The 27034-nt window shown below is 41.1% G+C and overlaps 1 protein-coding gene across 1 annotated transcript in view; it reads right to left on the bottom strand.

Annotated features, from left to right (window-relative positions):
- LOC120516977 (kelch-like protein 10) overlaps positions 1–26393 on the bottom strand; it is a 29806-nt gene extending 3413 nt beyond the window's left edge. Inside the window, exons 1-4 of the mRNA XM_039739018.1 lie at positions 26293–26393; positions 19471–19960; positions 3607–4227; positions 3196–3345 (exon numbers count right to left, since the gene is read on the bottom strand). Coding sequence (XP_039594952.1) covers positions 3196–3345; positions 3607–4227; positions 19471–19890 — 1191 coding nt within the window. The 5' untranslated portion in view covers positions 19891–19960; positions 26293–26393. The remainder of the gene's footprint in view (positions 1–3195; positions 3346–3606; positions 4228–19470; positions 19961–26292) is intronic.
- Between the last annotated feature and the right edge of the window lie 641 nt (positions 26394–27034).

Here is a 27034-nt window from a genome sequence, read left to right as displayed (position 1 = left end):
CCGGGAGATGATATAACTAAAGCTTATTTGAGAATATATCCAGACAGCTAGTGTTTTATATCAGACAGACAGGCAACCAATGCAGGAGGAAGTAATGTTTGTGTAAGTCATGTGTGAAAGTAAACCTGTGTGTCATCTGCTGAACAATGTAATCATCTAATAATGGCAACCAAGAGGGACCATATAAAAAATAAAGAGTAGGGGGATAAAATCTAATCCATGAGGGAAACCATAAAGCAAATGAGATGAGTCAGACTTAAACCCACTAATGGCAGCAAATGGCTGATGGTCCTTAAGGTAGGATTTGAACCTAGCAGTATCAGTAATGTTTAATTCATGCTCGAATCTAAACAAAAGAATACTGTATCATGATGCACTGTATCAAAATTAGCAGTAAGGTCTTAAAAGAGCACAAGTGTTAGAAGTTCACGATCATTTGTCGCCCTGACAAGTGTAGTGTCTGTACTATGGTTGGCCTTGAAACCAGACTGCAGTTCCTCACACAGATCATTGGAGACAAGATGGTCTTCCAAATGACTCGCAACAGCACAATCTAAGAGTCTACTAAGGAACAAAGATGAGGATTGATAGGTTTTCAAGTTCAGGTTTCAGCCACTTTGAGACTGAAAGAGATGTGTTAATAACACTGGTGATAAGAGGGAGGGGGAAATGGAAAGCAGATTTAACCAAAAAGGAAGGTATTTGATCCAAGATACAAACAGTGGGCCCAGCAGTTATGAACAGACAGTGGCCTAGCAGTTACAATAAGCTTATAGGCCGCTGAACTGTCCAACAAAGGGAGGCTTGATAAGCAATTTTCCAATTAAGGTAGAAGAGGGGCAAAATTCTGACAGAGGAATTGAACCAAATTGAAACTCTGAATAAATCAGATCAATCTTATTATTAAAATGGCAGAAATTCCTGACAAAGACCAGAAGAGACAGTCAAAGGAAAACAATTTTCAGGTTTAAGGAGCCTATTAACCAGAGGTGGGTAGAGTAGCCAAAAATTGTTCTCAAGTAAGAGTATCGTTACTTCAAAATAATATTACTCAAGTAGAAGTAAAAAGTAGTCCACCAAAAACTTATTCAAGTAAGAGTAAAAAAGTACTTGGTGAAAAGACTACTCAAGTACTGAGTATCTGTTTGAACATAATAAATGATTTATTTTTTAGAAATGTTGTAATAAGACAGACAAAAATATAAAATAATGTGCAAATTCTGCAATTTCCAAATAATAAAATTAAAAAATGAGTAAAAATAAATCACACCTTTACAAAATAAAGATGCACAAATAACACAAAGTTCCAAATCTCAGTTTTTTCACAACAAAGCTTTGGAAGCCGATACCTACAGTAGTCAACATGTACATTTGAAAAGTGCAAACTACTTACAGTGACAAGATATCTTGCACACTGCATATGCACTTTGTGGTGTAGCGGGTCCGCAGCTTCAAAAAAAAAAAAAAAGGCCAGTTTCAAATCCATAAAGCCATATCACTCTCCATGGGCGCAATTGCACGACCACGGGGAGTTAATGAGGTAGTTGGAGCGAGTCGCACCTGCACGTGCGGGTCCGATCATTCTCAATTGATTTATTGGCTTCCTATGGCTTGTGATTAAGGCCCACGGAGACAGGAGTGTATATATACAGGTCAGCACAAGAAAAGAAGGGGAAATCAAAGAAAAGGACAAAAGACACGAGGTTATAGACATGAAAGGCAGGCTTGGGAACGACGATCTGGTTCTTGTAGTGAAGCTGTGACCGTTTAGCAGTGAACAGGAGCCCCGCATGACTAAAATGTCTCTCACAGGTCGCAAGACGCAGGAAGTTTATGTGTGGTCATGTGACTGCATGGCTAAGTCTGATTGGTGAAACAGTCATGAAGTAGATCCACTGGCAACTTCTCTCTTGCAAAAATATAATTTAATGCATAAATGGAAAAAAGTAACGAGTCGAGTGTTGCCCAATGTAGCGGAGTAAGAGTAACGTTTCTTCTTCACAAATGTACTCAAGTAAAAGTAAAAAGTATGGTGCAGTAAAACTACTCTTAGAAGTACATTTTTTTTAAAAAGTTACTCAAGTAAATGTAACGGTGTAAATGTAACTCGTTACTACCCACCTCTGCGATTAACAGTGAAAAGAAAATCATTCTGCTGCTATACGGACCACATATAACATTATTTGTATAAATAGCCGTCTAAGCCCTCCATTGAGCATGTTTATAGAGGGCAACATGTTCCATGTAGACAGTCATAGGGGCAGCCAAGCCCATTTTTCTACCCAGGTGTTCAAGACTTCGCCCACAAGCTTTCATGTGATGCCACTTGGGAGAAAACCAATGAGCAGAGCGTGTAAAAAAGGTATAATTTGTTTAGATTGTACAGATTGGGTTTTAAAGCTTAGTCAGTCAGTAAGTCAGTCATTTTCCTAAGGAAATTTATATACACATGGATTTAAGTGGGCTACAGATTATCCCAAAATATTAAAATATGCCATTTTATAAATAATAATTCAAATTATTTGTAGTAGCTTTCATTGTTACTCGCTCATTTCAAACACGTCCTATGTGTTCCTGACATTTGACATCTGTAACGCAAATAGTTGAGTCACACAAGCATGATACATTTTGTTTTTCTTTCAAATGAAGTTTTTCTTGTTTTTGACACAGAGATTATACGATTCCAGCAAAGTTCAGACATGTTTGTCCCAGTTGTCACATTACAGAGGACTCCCTGGAGTTTTAACTGACTTGTACTTCTCCTTTGTTAATTTTATATTGAGTGAACTTTACACTGGGAACAGGCAGATACAATTGTCAGGAAGGAGGGATAAGATAAAACCTGTCATTATTAGTTTCATTGGAGAAGAAATGTTTTAATTGTCACATTTACATAAGTCAGCTGCAAAGCATGGAGTAGAACTTCAACTTGTCCCTGTGCTGTAAATCCCCAATTTGGCCTCAAAAAGAACCAGGCTACCTTGCTGAGCTATGAGGAAAACAGATTTTTGGCCCTCCCAACAAAAGTGAAAAAACATTCATTCATTCATTCATTCATTCATTCATTCATCTACTAAGAAATATTTGTCCATCTTGACCCCTAGGACGGTTACCACTCCAGCCACCAATCGACAACAGGATGCTGGTCCCCCTGCATTCTGTTGCTTCCTGCTTTTGAAATGCCACTTTACTCACTGCATAAACTTCATCATTGTATGCAATCACCCCCATGCCACTTCTCTGGGTCATCATCGGGGCGATCAGTGACCACTGGTCTACTCCCGGGTTGTACATCTCTGCTGTGAAGAGGCAGTTATCTCCATTGAAGCCACCACAGATGTAAATCTGCAGAAGAACAAGTAACAGCATCTGGTCATCTAAGACTAGTGACTGATTTCAATTCATTTGCCTGCTCAGAAGGTGTTCTACGCTAATACCCATTGTTGTGTTGTTGAAAGCACATATAACGAACTAGAACAGAAGCTCAGCTAGTAATTTACCCAGAAATGCTTACAAGTTATAGTACATGGATGTTAAATGTATGCAAAAATCCTACCCCTACACTCTAGTCCTTAATTGTTCTCTCAGGCAATCATGGCACCTTACCTTCCCATGCAGAGTGGTTGCACTGGCATCACTCCTATGCTCATGCATGGCCGAAAGCAGAGTCCACTGGTTTGTATCAGAATTGTATTTTTCAACTGTGTTGAAACGAGTTAAACCATCGTAGCCACCCATTGCATAGATGAGATCATTGAGAACAACCACACTAACATAACCACGGCATGTATGCATGGGGGCCACCTCCTGCCAGACCTTCTTCACAGGGTCAAAACTACACACCTTGTTATAGAATCCCAGAATGCTGGAGCCTCCAATTAAGTAAATATACCCTTTAAGGTAGGCAGTTCCAAGAAAGCCCCTGGGTGGGCCGTCTTCACATATCACATCTGTCCACACCTTAGCTCGTGAATCATATGCTTCAATGGCATTGGTAGGACGGTTACCACTCCAGCCACCAATCGACAACAGGACGCTGAAGGGCAGACGCGAGTGTACTGAACGGTAGCAACAGAGTGAGGCACCGCTCACATTGAAGCTGAGGTCATACATTGCTTGCAAAAAGGCAATATAAACTAAGGATTTGCAGTATTTGTTGCTCTTCACGTATTCGTTATTCTTCACATTGTCCAAAAACAAGTCCTGGTCTATAAGTGAGAGGCGTACCTACAAAGAGAAATAAACTCTTATTTATCAAACAAGTTTGAGTATTTAATAGGTTTGTAGTTTTTGAAAAATATTTGAATGTGTTAACAGCCAGTAACTTAAAGAGACTCCTTGATTTTATCAAATTCATAGACTTGTTTGTAGACTTGCAGGGCCTTTTCAACAGCATCATAGGCCCCTGGGAAACGTAGTGTGCTGGAACCCCTGTTTTGATAGCAAAACAGAAACATACGTAGGCATCAGAAACATTTTGGGCCGCTATGCTCCTGGGGTCCTGGCCAGTGCAAATAGTGCCCATATGTTAAAATGGCCCTGCACTACAGGATCCTGACCCTTTATCCACATCATGGCAACAGCTTAATTAGCTATGAGGAAGGGCAAGGTATGTTATCTCTATCTTGAGAAAGTACAGAAATTACTTTAAGAAATATAATATCTTCATACTATGTGTTTATTTTCGTTCACTTGGGTTTTAAAGCTTAAGATAATTTATATACACACGGATTTAAGTGGGCTACAGATTATCCCAGAATATAAAAATAGGCCATTTTATTTAAACATGTGGCTTTGAGAAGTAAATGAATGAATAGTAATTCTGTGACCCTGTATTGGAATATGTGGATATCTAGAATTACCATAACTATAATAATAATAACAATAATAATAATAGCGAGGTACTAATAAAAGTAAAAGAGAGAAAACCAAGCAGTTACTTAAGTTCATGATCATGGAGGTGAGGATGCAGCACTACAAGGAGAAGCCACTGCACGGTCAGTTATTCAACACCCGGGACAGGTGACAAGAACCTGACACACAAATGACTCTGAAGTGCTGGTTTCAAGAAGGAACCACCTGGCACCACAAAAAATCTGCCTTACGTACACCAGTCAACAGCAAATGCTGTCTGTGTGGTGAAGCTGAGGAGACCATCGGGCACACTGTGTACTGACACCAAAGGAGTATCTTGAACATAACAACAAGGGTAGTAGGTAAGTACACTTGGCATTATGACAACAGCTGGGTGTTTCAATGGCAGACAATGATGTGAGCATACACACCAGACACAGTAGCTGATACCGAAGACTGTGTCCTCATGAGTGACAAGAACATTCTCACAGACTTACCATCACAACCAACAGGCCGGACCTGAAGTTCCATGACAAGATGAGCCCTCTTCATCGATATGACGATCCCAGATTACTCAACATGCTGAGCAAGGAGGCAGAGAAGGTTGTCAAGTATAAAGGCTTTGCGATTGAAGTCAGACACATGTGGAACACGAGGACAAGAGTGGCTCCAGTAGTCATAGGCATACTGGGAACCATCAAGAACGGGTTCTAAGAACAGCTGGACAAACTCCTGTGTAGAGTCATTGTGAAAAAGATCCATAAGATCACACTCTTTGACATGGCCGGCATTCTTAGATGAGTCCTCAGCTGAACAAACTGAGTACAAAATCGGAGAGGTCTGATTGATCTCTGGTGAATGCACCAGCATACTTTAGTGCTCTGAGAGGAGGGTGGTGATAATAATAATATCAATAATAATGGCTTTCTGCTTTGCACGTAACACTGCTGCAGGGATAGGCACAAGCCAGCGTTCCCTCTAAAAGTCAAATAACACAACTTTATATGCATCAGAACACATCATGTTTCCAGTAGCACTCAAAGAAGCAGATCAGCAAGTCAACCCCACCTGCAACCTGCTGAAAGTTTACTAAAGATGGATGGCACAATGCCCCACCCCCAATTATTAAAACTTGGGGTGTTTGGGAAGCCCATTGGCTGACTCTTTTAAGATGGACATTAAAGTAACCCAATTGATTTATCTTATACACATTACTTGTGAACATTGTTCACTTAGAAGTAAGGCTGTCAAATAAGTAAAAATACTTCTATTAAAAACATAAGCACTACATTTGTGTCTGTACCATATGTTCTTTTTTATTTTTCATTATTATTATTATTATTATTATTATTATTATTATTATTATTGTTATTGTTGTTGTTGTTGTTGTTGTTGCTGTTTTTTAATTTTTTGCTAGCGTTGCTTCTGTAAAGCATATTTGCTTAAAAGAGGCAGAATATGAAACATGGCGTGAAAAGAGGAATTGGCACAGTTTGGGCTGCCTCCCTGTAATGCACAGATTAAATTATTGGTAATTGTGCAGACACATTAAATGCAATTATTAATCAGTTCTTTGTCTTTTTAATAGCAATTAAAAAAGTACAATGGATTAGGCGTGCAAGGGCCAACTTCATTCTTTGCAGTGTGGGATGCCAAAGGGACCAAGAGCAACATCGCATTATCCACAAGGTGGTGCTCTACCCACATCATGGCTGTATAGTCACCAGTGTTTCTCTATGTGTGTTAATAGGCAATGCCAGACAAATACCATACATCCAATAATTAACTGCATCTGCAAGGAGCACTTCTGGCATGACAGGTCTGGTGGGGCTATGGTAAAGTGTTTCTATATGTGTGCATACTTCTCTAGCATTAGCATTAACTTACTCAACTAATAATATCTTTTCATATCATATTTTAGTGAAAAGTGCAAATTTGTGCACCTTCCAGATCCCAAAAAACCATTTGAACAATGGGAATGCTGAGGCCTGTTCTGTCTCAAATGCCATCTGATCATTGTGATACCCTGTAACATTGCCATCATTTGACAAAATACAGCAGTCAATTCAATTTGGTTTTGTATAGCGCTCTTCACAGAGTGCAGTTAAGTAAACCTGGAGGCTAGCCCACTGTAGGGCTAACAGAACTGGCCTCATGAGCTGATAAAAGACAGAAATGCCACTGCTATCCACTCTGTCTAGATCAGGGTAGTAAACCTTATAGAAGCAGTGGGCACAAGGCAGGAACTAGCCCTGATTCAGGTACCAAGCTATCATAAGGCACAAACTTGGCTTATAACTGGTAAATTTAGAGTAGCCAGGTCATGTAATACAAGCACCTTGGAGATGCTGAAAGAAAGCTGGGGTACCTGGATAAAAACCCACTCAGACACAGGGAGGACGTGCAAACACCACACATGCAGTGCCTGCAGAAACCAACCTGGGATGGGCAACAGTTGATTGCACGGTGTGTGTACACACACACACGCACACACACACACATCATCATCTAATCTTACAAAGACCACTTATAGCTGCCAGTTAAAATTTTCTTGTCTTTAGAATTTGGCAGGAAAACAGAGAGAATAAGCAAACCTGACACTGGATCAATGAGGCATCTGCACTGACTACTGCACCGCTGGGCTGCCATTTTTCCCCAACAAATATTACTAAATGTGCAGTATTTCTGTTTTGCTGGCTTATTGCTTCTTACATTTTAATCACATGCTGCTTGCTGTGAGGTAAGGCTTGACATGAGGAGCACCGTTACATTAGTCACAGCTTTTGAGATCCGTGGCTGAATGTTTGTACAAGAATAACCAGCTAACATTTTTTCTGGCCATTTTCAAAACATGTTATTTTCAGCCTCTGAAGTGCCCATTTGAAAACAAAGCATGTTTTCATTTATTAAGTTTTATTAAAATTTCTAAATGTCTTGAGTATGTTGAGTGTGTTGTTGTACTTCAGAGGTGAACATGTGTATATCGGTGGAACTATGGGGGTTTTGAGATGCTATTAACTGAACTTCTCTCTCAGTGAGGTGCTGTGCCTCAAAAGGACCAGCATTCTGGGCATTACGTCTTTGTACTTGTCTTTCTTGCTTTTTACTGCACATAAGCCTCCACTTTATTTCCTTTATTTTTGTTCACTATCATTAAACCAAGGGTTCTCAACCCCAGGAGGTGTGGGGTAGTATTTCTAGGGGTGTGAAAAAGAGGGAGACTACATCACCATTAGCAAAAATTGAGTTTGGTGCATTGTCCGACTTTATTGTGGTGTAATTGGTGTCTTGCAGTGTTGCTGTCATTTGTAATTTATTAGTAAAGCTCCTATTTTATGATATGAAAAGAATCAAGAATTGTGCACGCAATTGTCACCCGTGAACTGAGCTGCAGAAATGTGCGCTCTCATGGGTTCTGTTATACGGACAGAGCGTTTGTAATGGCGAATAACTCTTTTTTAAGAGAATGGAGTTTGGACCTTGTAATGATCTAATGAAGAACAAAGTCTATTATTGATTTTTATGATAGTCCTCGTGATGGACAGCCGGCAGCTCAACTCAGTCGGGACACCCCGAGAATGAAAGGGACACTGCCTCCTCCAAGATGCTAGATGGCAGCTCCCCTGGAGTGTAGCAGTGCCCTGGATTCCCACAGGGCATCCTGGGACATGGAGTTCGCTATCTCAGCCCTGTTGGGTGCTGTGGGTGCCGCCGTAGGGTGCTACGGAAGGACCGGGGGAGTCATGCTTCTCTTATAGCCCAGAATTATTGTCGAATCATGAGGACGGAAGCCCTGAAGTACATAAAGAAGAAACATAAGTTTCCCATCTGACCCAGAAGTGTGGATGAGTCACAAGATCGAAGGGCCAGAAGCACTTCCGGGTCAAAGACTATTTAAAGGACTGTTGGGAACCCAACAAGTGAGCCGGAGTCGGGAGGAGTAGGACAGAGCTTGCTGGGAGGTGTGGAGGAGAGAGAATTGTATTGCTTTATTGTTTATTTAATTGTTAATTGTTTTTGGTGGATGTGGTGCTTGAAAGGCACTGTGAAGAAGGAAAAAGAATTAAAAGAACACCTTTGTGTTTTTACCCTGTGTCAGCGTATCTGAATGATGGTTTAAAGGGGCAACAGCGACCTCTAGCGTTCACACCCTGATTGTGAAACACCACAGAATTTGAAGCTTAATCAACATTTTTTCCATTGGTGACAAGGTTGGACTGCTGCTTACACTCAGCCTATCTCTTCTGCTGGCAGTCCTGGCAGTAGCGCAGCAATTTTAACTGTGTGTCGCATCTGTTTTTGAAGTGCAGTGAAGGTGTTATGAGGGGACAAAGCTCGTAAAGTGTGTGTCATTACTTAACACTGTGCCTGCAACCGTTGCTTCACAGGGGTCTCCAGGTCCCTCAAACCCTCGATTGTTGATCGTGTGTCATTTCCTCATGGCGCTTGATGCTTCACGAGATACCAGAATCCCGAATTTGTCAACTGAGTGTCTAAGCAGGACCCATTTACAAGATTATTGAGATTTATAAAGGTAAATTACTCAATTAACATTTCAATTTTATGCACTACTGTACACGGTTCAAAAATGAGAAATTTGACTTCACCTTCAATGTGATATACAGTGCATCTGGAAAGTATTCACAGCGCATCACTTTTTCCACATTTTGTTACGTTACAGCCTTATTCCAAAATGGATTAAATTAAATTTTTTCCTTAGAATTCTACACACAACACTCCAAAATGACAACGTGAAAAAAGTTTACTTGAGATTTTTGCAAATTTATTAAAAATAAAAAAACTGAGAAAGCACATGTACATAAGTATTCACAGCCTTTGCCATGAAGCTCCAAATTGAGCTCAGGTGCATCTTGTTTCCCCTGATCATCCTTGAGATGTTTCTGCAGCTTAATTGGAGTCCACCTGTGGTAAATTCAGTTGATTGGACATGATTTGGAAAGGCACACACCTGTCTATATAAGGTCCCACAGTTGACAGTTCATGTCAGAGCACAAACCAAGCATGAAGTCAAAGGAATTGTCTGTAGACCTCCGAGACAGGATTGTCTCGAGGCACAAATCTGAGGAAGGTTACAGAAACATTTCTGCTGCTTTGAAGGTCCCAATGAGCACAGTGGCCTCCATCATCCATAAGTGGAAGAAGTTCGAAACCACCAGGACTCTTCCTAGAGCTGGCTGGCCATCTAAACTGAGTGATCAGGGGAGAAGGGCCTTAGTCAGGGAGGTGACCAAGAACCCGATGGTCACTCTGTCAGAACTCAGAGGTCCTCTGTGGAGAGAGGAGAACCTTCCAGAAGGACAACCATCTCTGCAGCAATCCACCAATCAGGCCTGTATAGTAGGGTGGCCAGACGGAAACCACTCCTTAGTAAAAGGCACATGGCAGCCCGCCTAGAGTTTTCCAAAAGGCACCTGAAGGACTCTCAGACCATGAGAAACAAAATTCTCTGGTCTGATGAGACAAAGATTGAACTCTTTGGTGTGAATGCCAGGCGTCATGTTTGGAGGAAACCAGGCACTGCTCATCACCAGGCCAATACCATCCCTACAGTGAAGCATGGTGGTGGCAGCATCATGCTGTGGGAATGTTTTTCAGTGGCAGGAACTGGGAGACTAGTCAGGATAAAGGGAAAGATGACTGCAGCAATGTACAGAGACATCCTGGATGAAAACCTGCTCCAGAGCGCTCTTGACCTCAGACTGGGGAGACGGTTCATCTTTCAGCAGGACAACGACCCTAAGCACACAGCCAAGATATCAAAGGAGTGGCTTCAGGACAACTCTGTGAATGTCCTTGAGTGGCCAGAGCCCAGACTTGAATCCGATTGAACATCTCTGGAGAGATCTTAAAATGGCTGTGCACTGACGCTTCCCATCCAACCTGATGGAGCTTGAGAGGTGCTGCAAAGAGGAATGGGCGAAACTGGCCAAGGATAGGTGTGCCAAGCTTGTGGCATCATATTCAGAAAGACTTGAGGCTGTAATTGCTGCCAAAGGTGCATCGACAAAGTATTGAGCAAAGGCTGTGAATACTTATGTACATGTGATTTCTCATTTTTTTTATTTTAAATAAATTTGAAAAAAATTTTTTAAGGTGGAAAAAGTGATGTGCTGTGAATACATTCTGGATGCACTGTAACGTTTGTAGAGGGTGCGAACATAACTTTCTAGGGAAAAGTTTGGGAACCACTGGCTTACAGAGTTTGACTTCTGTCTCCTGTTTTTATTGTGACCAGCACTCACTTAACGCTGAGATTAGAATTACAAGATATGCCCTGGCAGGTTAGCTAACGTTGGCAGCACTTGGGTCAATGATTGCTTCCCACAATAAACAAAGGATCAGATAATCAAATTAAACAAAATATTTTGTAACAACAAGAATTTGCTAGGAGCAAAGAACCTGTAACCATGGCAAGTCCCTACCTACTCTGTATAATGGAACACTAAGGTTTAGTATGTCCTCCACTTAGCATGTACAGGCTAAAAGATTCATTTTACTGTATACTGCACTGATAATTAATACAAAAAATTCACTGAAGCATTTATCACCTGAGTTAGGTTATACTTTTTGGAACTGACCTCATTCAATCCTTCATTTTCAGAAACTCCTTGATTTTTATTTTTTAGGGTACTCAAGGTAGTAACCAGCCTTGTGCCGAATACCAGTTTATCACAAAATGAACTCACTCACACAATCATGATAGGCAAATTCAGAAAAAACAGTTAGCTCAATCTTCTTGTCTTTGCAATAAAACCTGTATTATCCAAAGACAAAACATTCTAAGAAAATGCCTCCTAGACAACTTTCATTCCTTTACTGTGTCTGCTAAACCCACATGAGGAATGTGATGAGCCAGAGGTTACCGCAGAAGTTCTGGGTAGGCAGGAAGTCAACTCTGGACAGGGTACCAGTATATAGCATGTGTGGCAGGCGGCCGGATCCCTTGCCCGGCCAGGACGCCCCTTCTACTTATGTTCTGAGGGAGCAGCCAGGGGCTCCTCAGTATGCCCCCTGGAATGCTTGGTGACAGCCCTCCTGGGTTACATCGGGGCCACAGGTGTTAGACTTCAGGACTCAGACCTGTTGGGCTCCATGGCCACCACCCAGGGGAGTTGCACGGCTTAACGAGCCTCTGTGGGCTGGAATGCAGCCACACCCGGAAGTGCAGCCTAATTAGGCCAATTATCACCTGGAGCACTTCTGGGAGTGCTACAAAAAGAGCCGGCAGCCACTACTCAGCAGCCAGAATTGGGAGGAAGAAGACGAGGTTGCCTGGGCGGAGTGGCGATACAAGGAGTGGTGCAGAGGTCTGTTAAGTGCTTTTTGGGACTGTGTTGGGCCTGTGGGACATGGGGAAGGTGTGTCCCACGGCTGAAGAGTGTAAATAAAACCTGTGTGTTTAAGACATTAGTGTTGTGTCTGTCTGTGGCCGGGCTATACTTTACACATGGCATACTAAAACACACTGCCAAGCACATACCAGGCCAATACAGATATGTAAAATGACAATTCTTTTCAATTATGGTACCAAAATGACCAGGAAACCACTCAAAGCTGGTATTCTGGTGAACAAATATCCCACTCCTCCAAACACCCAGTCCTGTGGCAGCAGCTCAATGCATGTAGCATGGCCACTGACATGCTGCTTAAAGGATGTCACACACGCATACCTGGGACACAACTTCAGGCCTTGTCAACTTGTAATTCCACCCCAAGTCAACAGTTGGCGCTTTCTTATAATGCCTCTTGTCTGTTTCCCTCTGCAGAACCTAGCTATCAATGACACATGGCATTACCTCCAGTCCTTGTGACCACCAATTCCACCTCACTGCCTTCATAACCATTACCACTGCTATCTTTCTTCAGTCTAATCGTTGATTCGCACCTTTGAAGTTTCCTAAACTACATGTTAAATCGTGTTTGTTGTTTTGTTCAAGGTTTGATTGAGGGTGCCCCAAACCTTTATCTTTGTTTTCTGCTTCATTTCCAGGGGTGTATTTGATATTTGACCAAACATTAGACTAGGCAAGACAGTTGATCTAAACAACCTGACAGAGAGGTTAGAATGTTGGTGCCAGACGTGTTGGTTCCAGCATTTCAAAAACATCTGCCCTTCCAGGATTTTCATGAACTACAACCTGTAGAGTTTACTGAGAAATGAACATCTGTTATGTGGTAATTCTGTGGGCAGAAACACTTTGGTAATGTGGCCAGAAATACTCAAGCTACAGAAATTTAAGATGGGTTCTGCTCATTTTAGCTAAGAACAGGAAGATGAAGACTGCCTGATGTGTCAACTGTCACTTTCTGTTGTGAAATGCAGATGGTAGGGTCAGAATTTGGGGTAAACATCATGAATCCATGGACACATTCTGCATCATGTCAACCAGCCCAGGTTGGAAGTGTAATGACATACAGAAGGTTTTGTCTATTAACACAAACTGGGTGTCATTTGAATGCCACAGCATGTCTAAGCATTGTTGCTGGTTATTGCTGGCCCTGTTTGTCCCTTTATTGCCACAGTGTACATTTTTTTCACATGGATACTTCAAGGCGTGAGATGATGCATGTCATAAAGCAAGCCTCATCTCAAGCTGGTCCCACAAACATGACCTTTAGTTCAGTCTAATGGCCTACTCCAGTGATTCTTAAACTATGGGTTTATCTTTAGTTGAGTCGCACTGAGTTGTGAATTACAATTGAAGTGAATAAGAAAGGGTTGAAAACATTTTGGGAAAGCCTTGTGATGGGTTACCACTTGCACAGCTGAAACAAACCCCCAGTACATTTATGGGGCCAAGGGAGGATGTTTGACTTCACTTTCTGCAAGGTAGACAACTCCTACCTAAGGGTTTATGTTCGGCAGCAACTCCCCAAGAGGGAAGGAATGATGCTCTTAGGGGATTCTACAAGAGGGCACCCAGAGGACATTTAACAATGATTCTCCAAGGCGGACCCCCTTGGAAGGAAGTTGTTCAGGGTAACAGCACGATAATCACAAAGACAGGTAAAATTGGGCTACAAGAAGAAAAGTTTAAGAACCACTGGCCTACACAGCCCCAGAACTCAATCAAAGAGAACACAGTTATGTAGACTAAGTTCACAGCAATAATATGATCCCTAAAAATGTACAAGAACTGTGTGTTTCACCTGTCTATCCATTTCCTAATCCACTTATCCAGGGCAGGGGTGCAGAGAAGCTTATTGGGCTCAAGGCAGGAACAGTCCCTGGACATGGTGCCATTATGGATTAGAATTGCTGAGGAACATTTTCAGAATCTTATTGAATCGAAGTTTGGTAGAATTTGGGCTTATCTGAAGATCTGAAGAGATACTGTGCAGTACTAGAGAGGTGTATTTAATAAAGTGTAATGTATACAGGTTAAAGATATGTAAAGACACACTCTTGCGTATACTGTATATACAATAAATATATTAAATTTCATCAAAGCTTATTCCCACCACCAATAAGTCTAGCAGATACCCTGTGGATTTTCTCCATTTCTGTTTTGTTCTTCTCATATTAAGGTGAACATAACCTACATCCACATTTGCTATATAATTTGTTGCTGCTGGGGTAATGACTAATCAGTTCTGGGATTTTTCATGTAACAAAGACAAAAGTTTCAAGATAAGGTAGTTCTACTCACTAATCATGGCGCCAGAGAGTGTGGCACATTCATTTGCACATACAAGGAAGAATTTCACTATACTCTCTCTATACATGTGAATAAACCTGCATATACCTTAATAAAAGGACAAGTGACTGTGTGTCTGTCTGTGTGTCCATCCAGTTGCTATATCTCCAAAAGATGGAACATCACAAACAGTATTGTCTTTGTTATTTCAACATGACACATCACAAACATTAACGCTACTTCTACAAATCCCATACCAAATAGTATATAACGATGCTGAGTTCTGCAGTGATTACTGTACTTAGTTTTCACTCTGTCTTAGATTGGTAGCACAGCTAGTCTCTCTATTATATAAAAAAATCTTTTGACGAGACTTTTTAGGAAACAAGACTTTATGGAAAAGATTTTTTTCTAGTCCCGAGAGACTAGAATATTCCCAATAGATTTTTTCAAGTCACATCCTCCTATCAACCATTTTCAAACAAGACCACAGTCCTCTCACTTCTCATTAGTGTGAATGTTTTTGTCAGACACACTTCCTGCGTTCTCAGTTCTTATAAATTGTAACTTTTTCCTCACTTTAAGTTCCAATTAAAGAAGACATATTATGTCCAAATCTTATTGAAGAATTTCATCACGAAGGGCTATCAACAGAAAAAATGAGTACAGAGGCAATCTAGAAATGAGGAAGTCAAACGAATTTATGTCAAAAATGTCGATTGGTAATACACCAAAATGGTTATATGCTGAAACAGTGGGTGGTGATGGTGTGGAAGATGAAAAAAAAACTTAAAATATCACAAAGAATATCTACAACCATTAACACCATCCAGTCTTCCACTGCATGAATTACTGTAGAAAGAAGGATGTATCCAAGAAAAGTAATGTAGTACATCTTCAGGGGATAACATTAGACAACAAAGGAGGTCTTCATATGCCATTCGTATTAAAACGTTAACAGTTTCCCATTAGAATAGCTTATGCCAAGAAAATTAACAAATCTCAGAACCAAACATTCGAAAAAGTCGTTTTATTTAATAGAGAGAAAGAAATAAAATTCAATCACGGGCAGTTATACGTCACATGGATGCAAATGTAGCAATTCACATGAAAATTAAAATCTGTTTAAATTGTACATTCGCATCCCCATATGCAAGCGCAAACCGCAAAGAGGCTAGCGCGTAGTGCAGGCCTGGGGGTTGGCAAGCGGAGCGAGTAGGGGGCAAAGCCCTAGTCTTATATATAAACATCTATGCGTGGAAGTGTGTCTGTCTGTCTGTCCAGTCCGGAAGAGCAAGGCTACAGCTTGAAGCTCAAAGAGTCAGCAAGGCAGCCCCAACTTAATGAGTCGAAAGAAGAATGGAAGTGCGAGGCTACAGCATGAAGCTGAAAGAAAGCGACTCTATCGCCAAAGTGAGATCACCGACAAAAAACAAACGAGAGAGAAACTAGTTTAGCTGCTGATAGACAAGGTGGGCGAGCACATCCGCAAAACGAAACCGCCGTCTCTGTATTTCAATTTTATTTCTGATGAGTTCAATAGTTTCTAGGAGCCTGGGCTTTTTACAGCACAGGCTTACACAGCTAGAAAATATATAAATGGGGAAAGAGAGCACAATTTCTTGGAAGAAACTTGCAGAAGTCTGCACTCCCGAGGATGATGGTGTTCAGTATGTTCTACATGTACCTCAGCCTCCAGCTAGCATAGCAAAGCTCTGGAAAACTGAGAGCTAGGCAATACATATAACTCCACACCAGCACATAGCAGAAGAGATCTCTGTCATAAGACAAGTGGGATCCTGGTGCCCAGGGACCTCATTTATAAAACTTTGCATGGATTTGATTGTGGAAATACACACATGGCAAGAAACAGGAAAATGTAATAGACTTTTAATCAAATATTTTTCAATGATATATTATCATTTTTACAATTTAATACAAACATACTGTATACTTAAAAAACATTGTAACAATGGATTATAAAAAGTGTAAGGAAAAGGACTGATGGTAACTAAAGGTTCAACTAAACGTGGCTTAAAGCTATGACACGTGAGGCATTTGCCTTCTCTTGAGGAGCCACCAAGATAGCTGCTAAGGTTAAAATGAAGTAGATGTTTAATGACCCAACCCCCTTAAAAAGGGGGAACATACTATTGAGAAAGCCCAGACAACACTATTATGAAATGATAAGATCATTAAGAAAAAATCAACATGTACAGTGTATGAAGTTACTGGGGGCTGTAGTTGATTGGCTAAGATGATAGAATTCTGCATATTAAGAGTCAGATGACATGATGTATCAGATAAGGTAATGGTAATAGAAAAGTTTTAAATGGAATGAATTATTTTTTTGATTGCTCACTCCATGTTCTGAGACATTTATACGTATCTAAATGCAAATAAAGAATCGTCCTGCATTTTCATCTGGTTTCCAAGAATGATTTTTTTTTAAATATAGAGGAAAGTTTTTTTCCACAACAATGCTAATGCTAAAAAAAAAATCAGATTTTATAAATTTACCTTTATAGGTCACAATCATCTTGTGTGTGTTCGTGAATGCACCTCAATGCTAATCAACCTCATATATATGTAATCACAATGCTGCAGGCATTCATTGGCTAGTAGAGCAGCCTCACTCCTCACATGTCGACACCCCGCCATCTGCATTCAAGCGTGTTTGGCTACGCACCACAACTGAGAGCGCAAGAAAATTTACTGCATTATGGCACCTCTCCTCTGCATTATGGAGGTATTGGAAAGGCTAAGGTGCCAGTGTCTGTGTGGGTAGCTGCTGTCACCGGGCACATGTAATGACATGATTGCTGATATGATAAATCATATAAAACAAGAACTGAAGGTTCAGCCAGTGACCATACCAACAAGAAGGCCAGTACGGCCTATAGATTTACCTCAGAATAAATGAATCACAGGTTGACCAAAGCCATGAAGACGCAATGTTTGGCATCACAGTTGACTTGTGTGTTACTGGACTGTAACTACATATGGTTAACAAAAGCAGCTTTCTTCTCGCTAGGTGCCCTTATTTCAATATGAGTTCAATAAAGTGCTCTGATTACATTAGGAGAACAGGACACTGCTGCAAATGACCCTTGTATGTTAGCAAAAATGTGTTTTATGTATGTGAACCAACATAATACAAAACTGGACTTCTGAATCAGTTAATGGCTTCCAGCACAGCGGGCATGACTGAGTGAAGCTTGGCTAAAATATCCCTGACCTGTCGGCCAAGTTCCCTGACAAGTGACAGCAGGTAGTTGATATAAACTGAGAAATAACCAAACAAGGTCTTTGGTGTAAACACACAGCCCTATTAAAAGGGAACTAAAATACAGTCTGTACATTAATTTTAGCACTTTTGAGAAATTTGTCATATCAACACCCCATTTTAATAATGGCTCAGTGATGTGATTTATTATACGCATGTGAGTCGTTAATTTAACTGGTTTTGCTACATGTCCCTACTTAATCAAATGACATTTCCATGTTGGTCAGATTAGCCGTAAATATACAAAAGCTTTCACATTTAGTTTTCTTTTATAAATCCCAACATTTGTGTGGAAATTTGCGTATGCATATTTCACACCTCTTTTTGTGAGTACACAAGCTTTATCCCTTACACAGCCGTACCCGTACAAGGCTATATTCAGTTCCCAATACAATTTGCCAGCAGGCCGAGCCGAGAATATTTTTTTGAACGCCACAACCGGCTTTAGTCGCTTCCCAATGCAATTTGCCAGCACGCCGGAGCTGATCAGTCCATGCTGTTCATGACCACTGCTGCCCCCTAGCGAATCAGCATCACTGTCCCTGCACTAGACTGGCCTGAAAATGTCAGCGTTGGCCTCTGTGTGCTTGTGTGCAGCCAGTTCAAGTGCAGTTGGCTCAGTGATTGACTGAATTTCATCGATAGCGTCAGTTGCACCCTGTACATATAATAATAGATTGTTGCAGTAGTTTTTTTATAGTTTTTACAGTTCATTGGCAGTGTGAAAATGATCAGTGTTGCGGTAACTGTGATGCTGTTTGTATGAAAAAGTTATGTGTTCCATTAAAATTTCACTTTTTCTTGGTGAATTGTGACGTTTACTTAAAAAGTGCAGCAAAAAAGTATTTGCCATTCAGGGGTGCATTAACCACCCAAGTATGTGGCAGTTTATCAGGCATCAGGAGAGCGCACGGGCAGTGAGGAAGCTGTTCTGTGCATATACATATGAATACATGTATATTAACTGTGTGTGCATGTGCACATACCACTTAAATTGACCATTCACTGCATTTCTGCAATTGACTGCATTTAATTACTAAATATGGTGTGACAGGTGGGACGTCAACTGCATGGAAGGACCTGGGGAGTGGCACCATGGATTCCCGCACAGCATGCTGGGACTTGGAGTTTGGCACAACCCTGTTGGGTTCCATGTGGGCCGCCAGGAGGAGCTGCAGGGCCCTACACTGGCCTCTCACCACACCTGGGAGTGATTCCAGGTCTGATTAATGAGCTACCTGGAACACTCCCAGGGCAATCATAAAAGCAGCCGCCTTACTCCATTCGAGGAGACAGAGTCAGGAAGAAGTGGACGAAGCTTGCAAGGGAAGAGTGGAGGCAGGGAAAAGAGAGAAAGAGAAGAAAGGAAAAGGACTGGGCTTTGGTCTTGTGGACATTGTATTTTTGTGGGGAGCGGAGAAAGCGCTTTCCCACCTGTAAATAAAGGTGTGCTGTGTGGCAATTTGTGGCCTGCCTGTCTGTGTTGGGGTTAGGGTGGCTGTATGGACCCCGGTGGTCCACAATGGATACATTGAGAAATAATTCCCTTAAAGGAAGCAGTTATGCATTAGAATCATGGCTCTTCTGTGGCTCACATTTATTACAAGACGTGATAAAGCCAAGTTTTAAGATTAGTTCTGTAACAATTTAAAAATGTGCATTAATTTGTACCTTAGAAAGGAGTCTGGTGAGAAAACCATTGCGGTCATGTGGATGGTGAGAAGTCCACTTCAGAACAGCAGTGAAAACCAGGCTCTCATTCCTTACATTAAGTTCATCCCGCTCAATGATATCACACAGTTCAGCGAAAGTCAACTGCAAGAACTCTTCTGACACCATGACCAGCTCCTCAAATTTTTGTAAGATGAACTTGAATGCTGAAATCCGCAGCTTGGGGCAGGAGTAATAATACGCCAGCCTACAAATCCCAATGCAGTTGTGCAAGTGAAGATGAGCCTCAAGAAAATCACTGCAAATTCGCAACAGCCCTGATATGTTAAAATGGTTGGCTACAGCCATCAGCTGATCCACATTGTCTCTTGTGACAGGAACAGTCTGTGTGTAGGCAAATATGATAATCATTTCCATCATTTCGGGAGATATTCCCTGGATGTTGTAAACTTTGTCATTGTTTTGATTAAGTCCTTCGGAGAAGAGTGTTCTGCAAGAAAAGGAATTGACATGTTGGGATGGGTATCTCAAGCCTCACAATCACCAAGTAGTCTTCTACAGTATTTATTACAAGTTGACAACTTGCAATTGTTTGCTGGATTCACTTTTTTAGGGTGTTGCCATTCATGTACAGGTTGAATGAAAAGGTTTTCCTGTGGATTTTTAAAATGTAAAACAAATGTAATTATGGGACAAAACTCAACTGTTTCATAAAATCATAAATTGTCAAAATATTTGTTGGAATCCATCCCAGCCAGCATAAGGCACAAGGCAGGAAAAAGAAACCCCGGCCAGGGCACCCAAACACAAACACACAGGGCCAATTCACCTAACCTGCATGTCTTTCAATGGTGGGATCAAACCAAGGCACCAGGAGGAAACCCACACAGACATGAGGAGAACATCTAAGCTCCTCGACCCAGGAAGGACCTGGGACCCTTCCTGTGAGGCAGCAGCACTACCACTGTGTACACCATAAAACTGTCAAACTCAAACACAAAACTTTGGAGTAAGGAGGGCCTTTCATGGTCCCCAAACCCAACAAGGATCAAAGAAAACCAAATTATAAGCATAAAAATGATTTATTACAACCAAAAGGGAGCAGTACAGAAGGGTATATGGCTTTGGATCCGCAAATTACAAAAAATAAACATAAACATCAAAATATAATACTTTTCATTCTCTCTCTTATAAGCTCTTTTCACCTTTCTTCCTTTGTCTACTCCCCACCGGACTCAAAGGAGGGTCTTCTACTTTTCTGCCTGAAACTATGAAACTACATCTGTGGGTAACCCAGTTACTCCTTTCAATGTCAGAGAAGATCAAAGGAGATCCTGGTGTCATCGTGGCAGAACTCTCTGTAGCCATCCCGAGTGTTTCTCTCTGCATTTCTAAATCCCAACACCTTGCAAGATGGACCAGGGGCCTCATGCATAACGGCGTGCGTAGAATTCACACTAAAACATGGCGTACGGACAATAGCAGAAATGTGCATACGCACAAAAAAGTCCAGATGCATAAAATTGTGCGTTTGCCATCTTCAATGTTCTTCCGCTCCATAAATCCCGGTCAGTGTGAAAAGTAACACACATGTACACGCCTGCCGCCACTAAAACTCCTCCCTGAATTACGCCTCTTTGAATACGCAAATCAATATAAATAGCCCTTAAGCTCAGCGTTTTGTGAAAAGGCAATGGCAAAAGCATGGGGGGAAATCGAAGAATTTCAGCGAATACCAAGTGGAGGCAAGAAAAAATGTACTATTTGTTAGTTTAAACAGTGGTATAAACAACATAAGGAAGTTGATCGAGTGACAGAGTGTCGGAAAAACTCGAAAGGTCAAGTTCACAAAGTTGCACAGTGCCCAAAATAAAAAAAGAAGTTGTCAGATATCAAAGGCTACTTGTATCCCACCTTCCGAGTGTCATGTGAAAGCTTATTAGGGTACAGAGAAAAGAAAAAAGAATAGGGACACAGTAAAAAAAAATCTCGAAATGTCAATTTTAATCTTAAAATTTCCACTTTAATCACATAGTTTATTTTGTCATTAAAGTTGAACATCATAAACTTCATCTTAAAATCGTTTAATTTATTAGTTTCTCAAATCCCATCATAACTAAAGTAGCACGTTAAACACTTTGTTTTGTATTTGTTCTTCTGTGTGCTCTATGTGTGTAAATCACTATGTTCTTCTTAAACGGGCTTTCTCCTCCTCCAACTGGACACAGAACCCATTACATTTGTGATATTACAGCTTTCTTAAATAATACTTTTCATGATGATATAAATTCAAGCATGTATTAAACATATGAACATGGTGGTGCAGTGATAGTGATGAGTTGGCGCCCTGTCCAGAGATTGTTCCTGCCTCCCACAAGATGCTTGCTGCGCCATGCGCGACCTTCGATGAAATTATTTATTTAAAATACTGCTAAAAACTCATTATTTTAACATGGCTTTCTCATAACTTCATTTTAGTATATGCATTTAATTATCATTAATATTCCTGGTGGCTCCATGATTCATACTAACCCCTACTTTCTCTGCTGTTTTTTATCCTTTTTTTTGTGGTGGCGATCTGCGCCACTACCACCTGATCAAAGCACCATGCAGTCCCTACATTGATGGATTGAAGGCCAGAAGTCCACATGACCATCATCATCAAGTTGTTCCATGTTAAGCCTGAATATCACGAGGACTGATTGAGGGCATTTATGTTAGGTAGAATGCCTAGACGGGGCTGGGTGGTCTCATGGACGCAGAACACCTGAACATGTTGGGTTTTTTTTCTCTAGTCATCTGGTGTTTTTTTGTTTTTTTTCCCTTATCCCTGGCCATCAGACCTTACTTTTAATCTATGTTAATTAGTATTGCCTAATTTTATTTTTATATTCTGTCTTTTTTCTTTAAATAAATGCTGTTGTTGTTGTTTCTCTGGATCCTCCACCAGGAGCCTCATGACTTTAAATCTAAGGAACATCCACCTGCATTCAAACTAAACTTAATTCAGGTGAGGGACATGTTGTCCAAGTCTATTTCAGCAGCATTTAGCAGAACGCAGGGCCCATCCTCAGGCTGGGTACAAGCCCATTACTGAATACAAAATGTAATTTCTGGTAATGCCAATCCAAGTTAGAGTGACCAGGTAATATAACCTACACATCTTTGGGATGTAGAAGGAACATCAATGCAGAGACAAAGAAAATGGGCAGGAGACAGACAGGGACAGGTCTGGGATTTGAACACTGAAACTGAGAGGCACCAACCACCAACCTTTTATTGCCATCCGAACTAAAAAAATGAACCATTGAAATTGCAGACATTTTGGCATGGAAAGTGCTTTCTGATAAGAGTACATCATGATAAGGTGCATATAAAACCTTCCATAATGATGAACAAGAAAAAACTCTGTGCAAAATGTTACTGGATTTTTCAAACAGTTGGTGCGTAGGTGACTATTGTGATAGTCGCGTCTGTCTGTCCACACAAAACCACTCCACTCCCTGCAGTCCAATCTTTTTGAAATGTGTCACACGCTTACTCTTCAAGTATTTTTGTCATAACAAATGTTTTTTTAAATATCTTGGACAGAATGAGTTGTACACAGTTTTAAAATTTCAAAATCTCCTATTGAAAATAAATGGCAAATTTGCAAGCTTGCAAGGACAGCCGGGTCCCATGCTCGGCAGGGACACCCCTGCTGCTTATGTTCCAGGGGAGCCACCATGGGTAGTCCAATACCTCCCCCAGGATGCTTGGTGGCAGCCTCCCTGGCCGACAGTGATTCCCCAACCACCCGCAGGGCTCCATGGGAGATGTAGTCCTCCACAGCTTGGTTGGGGCCCAGGGTGGCCGCTGGGGGGGGGTTGTCTGCTTCCAACAGCCCAGCTGGACGAGTCTTCAGCCCCACCCGGAAGTGCAATTAGGACCAGGTGGGCAATCACTTGGAATGCTTCCGGGTGGGCTATCTATCTATCTATCTATCTATCTATCTATCTATCTATCTATCTATCTATCTATCTATCTGTTTGTCTGTCTGTCTGTCTGTCTATCTAAAAGGGCCCAGCCACCACCACTCGAAAAGCCAGAGTTGGGAGGAAGGAGATGAAGCTTGAGGAGGAGTGGCGGTAAAGGAACAATGGTTTGATTAGGGTTTGTTGTGCTGTTGGACTGTGTATTGCCTGTGGGTCACGGGGAAGACATGCGCCCACGGGTGAAGAAAAATAAACCTTTAGTTAGTTCATACGTGCCTCCGTGTCCATCTGTATCGGGTCAGGCGCCTATATAGCACCTTTGTTACAGTCTTTAAACAGAGAAACGTTCTGTGTGACTGCAGCTAGGAATGAGTTTGCTTTTTTAGTTTTTCCTTGAACACGGTTATACCAACTTGTATGTTTTCTTCTTTTCCACCTCCAGCGGACACTACTGAAAGCAAACAGGGCAGAAGTTAATGAAAACTAGCAGACTGTGTGTCTGGAAGAGGAAGTCACATTCACTGCTGGCTGCTGGAGTGTGTGCGGGACATTGAGGCACGCTCAGAAACCGCAGCATGCGTCTTCCTCCTCCTAGTGCTTTAATTGGTACCAGGTAAGTTAAATGACCTTACTAACTGTAAAAGTATCCTTATGCAAGCAAGAGAAACAAAGGATTATCTAGAAATGGATGAAGCACCCTGTGGTGTGTAAGCCATTGTGCGTATTGAAAATCAACACTTAGTCAGTACTGTCTAACTTGCACTAAACCAAACTGCCTGTTCCTTTAAATCCTCATTATAATGATTCAGAATTTCACTATCACTATAATTTATTAGGGGGGCCAGATGTCTGGGTGACATAAATTTTCAGGTTATGCATCCCAATAAGTAGCTGAGCAATATCAAAATGCCTGGATCTTAACAGACTGCGTGGTCAAAACTCCAACAGGGAAAGCTTAATTAAGAACTTTTGTTACATTTGAACAGCATTGCCAAGTTAGCCAAGAAGCAGACAAAAGCAGGCAGTGCTGTCATGTATTTGTTTCCAGTTTAGGCACTATGTGGTGTGCAATGTTCATTGGTGAAAGTGTTATTTTGTTTCCGCCTGTGCCCAGAACCCTCAGTGTTGATAAGAAAAAGCAGGCATTAAACAAATGAGGATGAGCTTTATGTGTGGATAAACTTGCTTCACAAGTGTTCCAGGTTGGGACTTTGAAAATCTGATCAACTTATTCCTTAGTAATAACAATAATAACAATAAAAATAATTCTTTACATTTATATAGCACTTTCTAGCTACTCAAAGAGCTTCAGTCAATAGGGAAGTTCAATCACCACTAATGTGTAGCATCCAATGGCAGCCATTTTTGGACCAGTACGCTCACCACACATTAGCTGTTAGGTGGTGAAGCTGTGAAAGACATAGCCCATTAGAGACAGGAGATGATTAGGGGGCCAGAATGAATAAGCCATGGTCATCACTTTAGCTCACACATTGGGATACACCCTACGAGGATGTCCAAGGATCTTTCATGACCACAGATAGTCGGGAAATTAAATTTTACATCTCATCCAAACAACGGTGCCATTTGCAGAGTACACTGCACTGGGGGCATTGGGATCCACATTCAGACCACAGGGTAGGCGTCCCCTGATGGCCTCACTAACATCTTTTCAGGCAGCAACACAAGCTTTTCCCAGATAGACTCCCATCCAAGTACTGGCCGGGCCCGACTGTGCTTCCCCATTCGTTACTATTAGAATGCCACATTGATCTGATATCCATATACAACAAGATAACCTTTGGCCCCCTCAAAACCTTGAAATAGACTGAGATGGTTATAGAATCGACCTACTAAACTCAGTCCATTGAGAGCTAGAGCGTCTTGCACAGCCCTCAAACACATCTAGCCATTGAGCGTAAATTTTCTTACTTGTCTATTATGATTTAATCACAATAAGGAAAATTAAGCAGAAAATGAGACTTTTCTTTTGAACCTTTCAGAGAAATTATTTTGAGCAGCCACCTCAGGATCCTGCATCTGGTGTGTCAAAGGTCCCTGCAATAGACTGACACCTTGCCTATGAATGCTTCCTGCCTTACACCTGATGCTGCTAGGATAGGTTCCAACCTCCCACGAGCCTGAATTGGATGAAACGGGTTGGAGAATGTTATGTTTCACATCTGTGAAAACTAGCAGATGGCAACATGAAGATGCTAAATTATTTAACCATCCACAGTGGCGCACCAACAGAAATTCATGTGCAAATATTTATGTGCCGGTCTTAGATTATAAGGTGTTGGCTCCAGGTCGGATGTACAAAAGTGGCGAGTGGTGACTGCCATATGCACTTTCCAGGAGGAAAATAAACTGTGTGCTGTATATAATGATACAAGACAGTGGCATTCTTTAAAGTTAAATCATCTTTTTAATCTCTTTTTGCCTCTATCTTTGACATCTAAATTACAGCATAATAATTATTAAAGATATAGTAACCATTATTGTGAGTATTTGTCTATTGGGGGTTCCCAGAAAAATGCCAGGTGTTGAAACGTTTCAAGTATAGAAGATGGTCATTTTACGGCAAATGAATCAAGAATCATTTAGCTAACAAATTCATATCTTCTTATGAACTCCTCTTCTGGGATAAGCTCAATCCCCCGTGACCCTGCTCAGGGTTAAGCAGGCATAGAAAACCGTATGGTGTGGTATGAACCCTTCTATTTTGCTACATGACAGGAGAAGGTTGGATGAATTGATGGATGGATAGAAACATACAAGTGTCTTTGTTTTATATATTTTACCGAGATGAATCCACCACACATATTTATCACAAACCATTACTCACCTGAAATAGGGGCTACAGCAGCAGAGGACATTCTTGTGAGCAGGAAACTCCACTCCAGAAACACAGATAACCACATCAAAGAAGCTTCCTTCTAGGCGTAGTTCATTCAGTACGCTGTAGTTGACGGCAGGTATTTGGCTTTCCATGTCACTTCCGTTTGGGCGTTATTTAAACTGGACAGTCTCAAATAAGCAAAAAATGAAACGTGGCAGCTTACATAAAACTGGCAGATTTAAAAATCCACATAACACACCAGGACTTTGTATAAAAGCCTCAAGACACGTTAGAGTAGAAAATTTGAAAGTCCACCTTTCATTAAAGCTCAAGTCTAATCTGAACTGGAGGTTAAATTATGCACTCACAATAAAGATGGACAATGTCCATTTCAAGCTAAGGAAACGGGTCAGTCTACACATATGTCGAGAATGCATGGATGTACAGCATGTGCAACAGAGTTATGAATTTATGTATGCATGTACAATATGTATGTATGTACAGTACAGGCCAAAAGTTTGGACACACCTCCTCATTCAATGTGTTTTCTTTATTTGCATGACCATTTACATTGGTGGATTCTCACTGAAGGCATCAAAACTATGAATGAACACATGTGGAGTTATGTACTTAACAAAAAAAGGTGAAATAACTGAAAACATGTTTTATATTCTAGTTTCTTCAAAATAGCCACCCTTTGCTCTGATTACTGCTTTGCACACTCTTGGCATTCTCTCTGTGAGCTTCA

This window comes from Polypterus senegalus, chromosome 16 (genome assembly GCF_016835505.1).
Source record: "Polypterus senegalus isolate Bchr_013 chromosome 16, ASM1683550v1, whole genome shotgun sequence".
NCBI lineage: Eukaryota > Metazoa > Chordata > Cladistia > Polypteriformes > Polypteridae > Polypterus > Polypterus senegalus.
The sequence above is the reverse complement of the archived record's forward strand: the minus strand, read 5'-3'. Positions and strand labels throughout refer to the sequence as shown.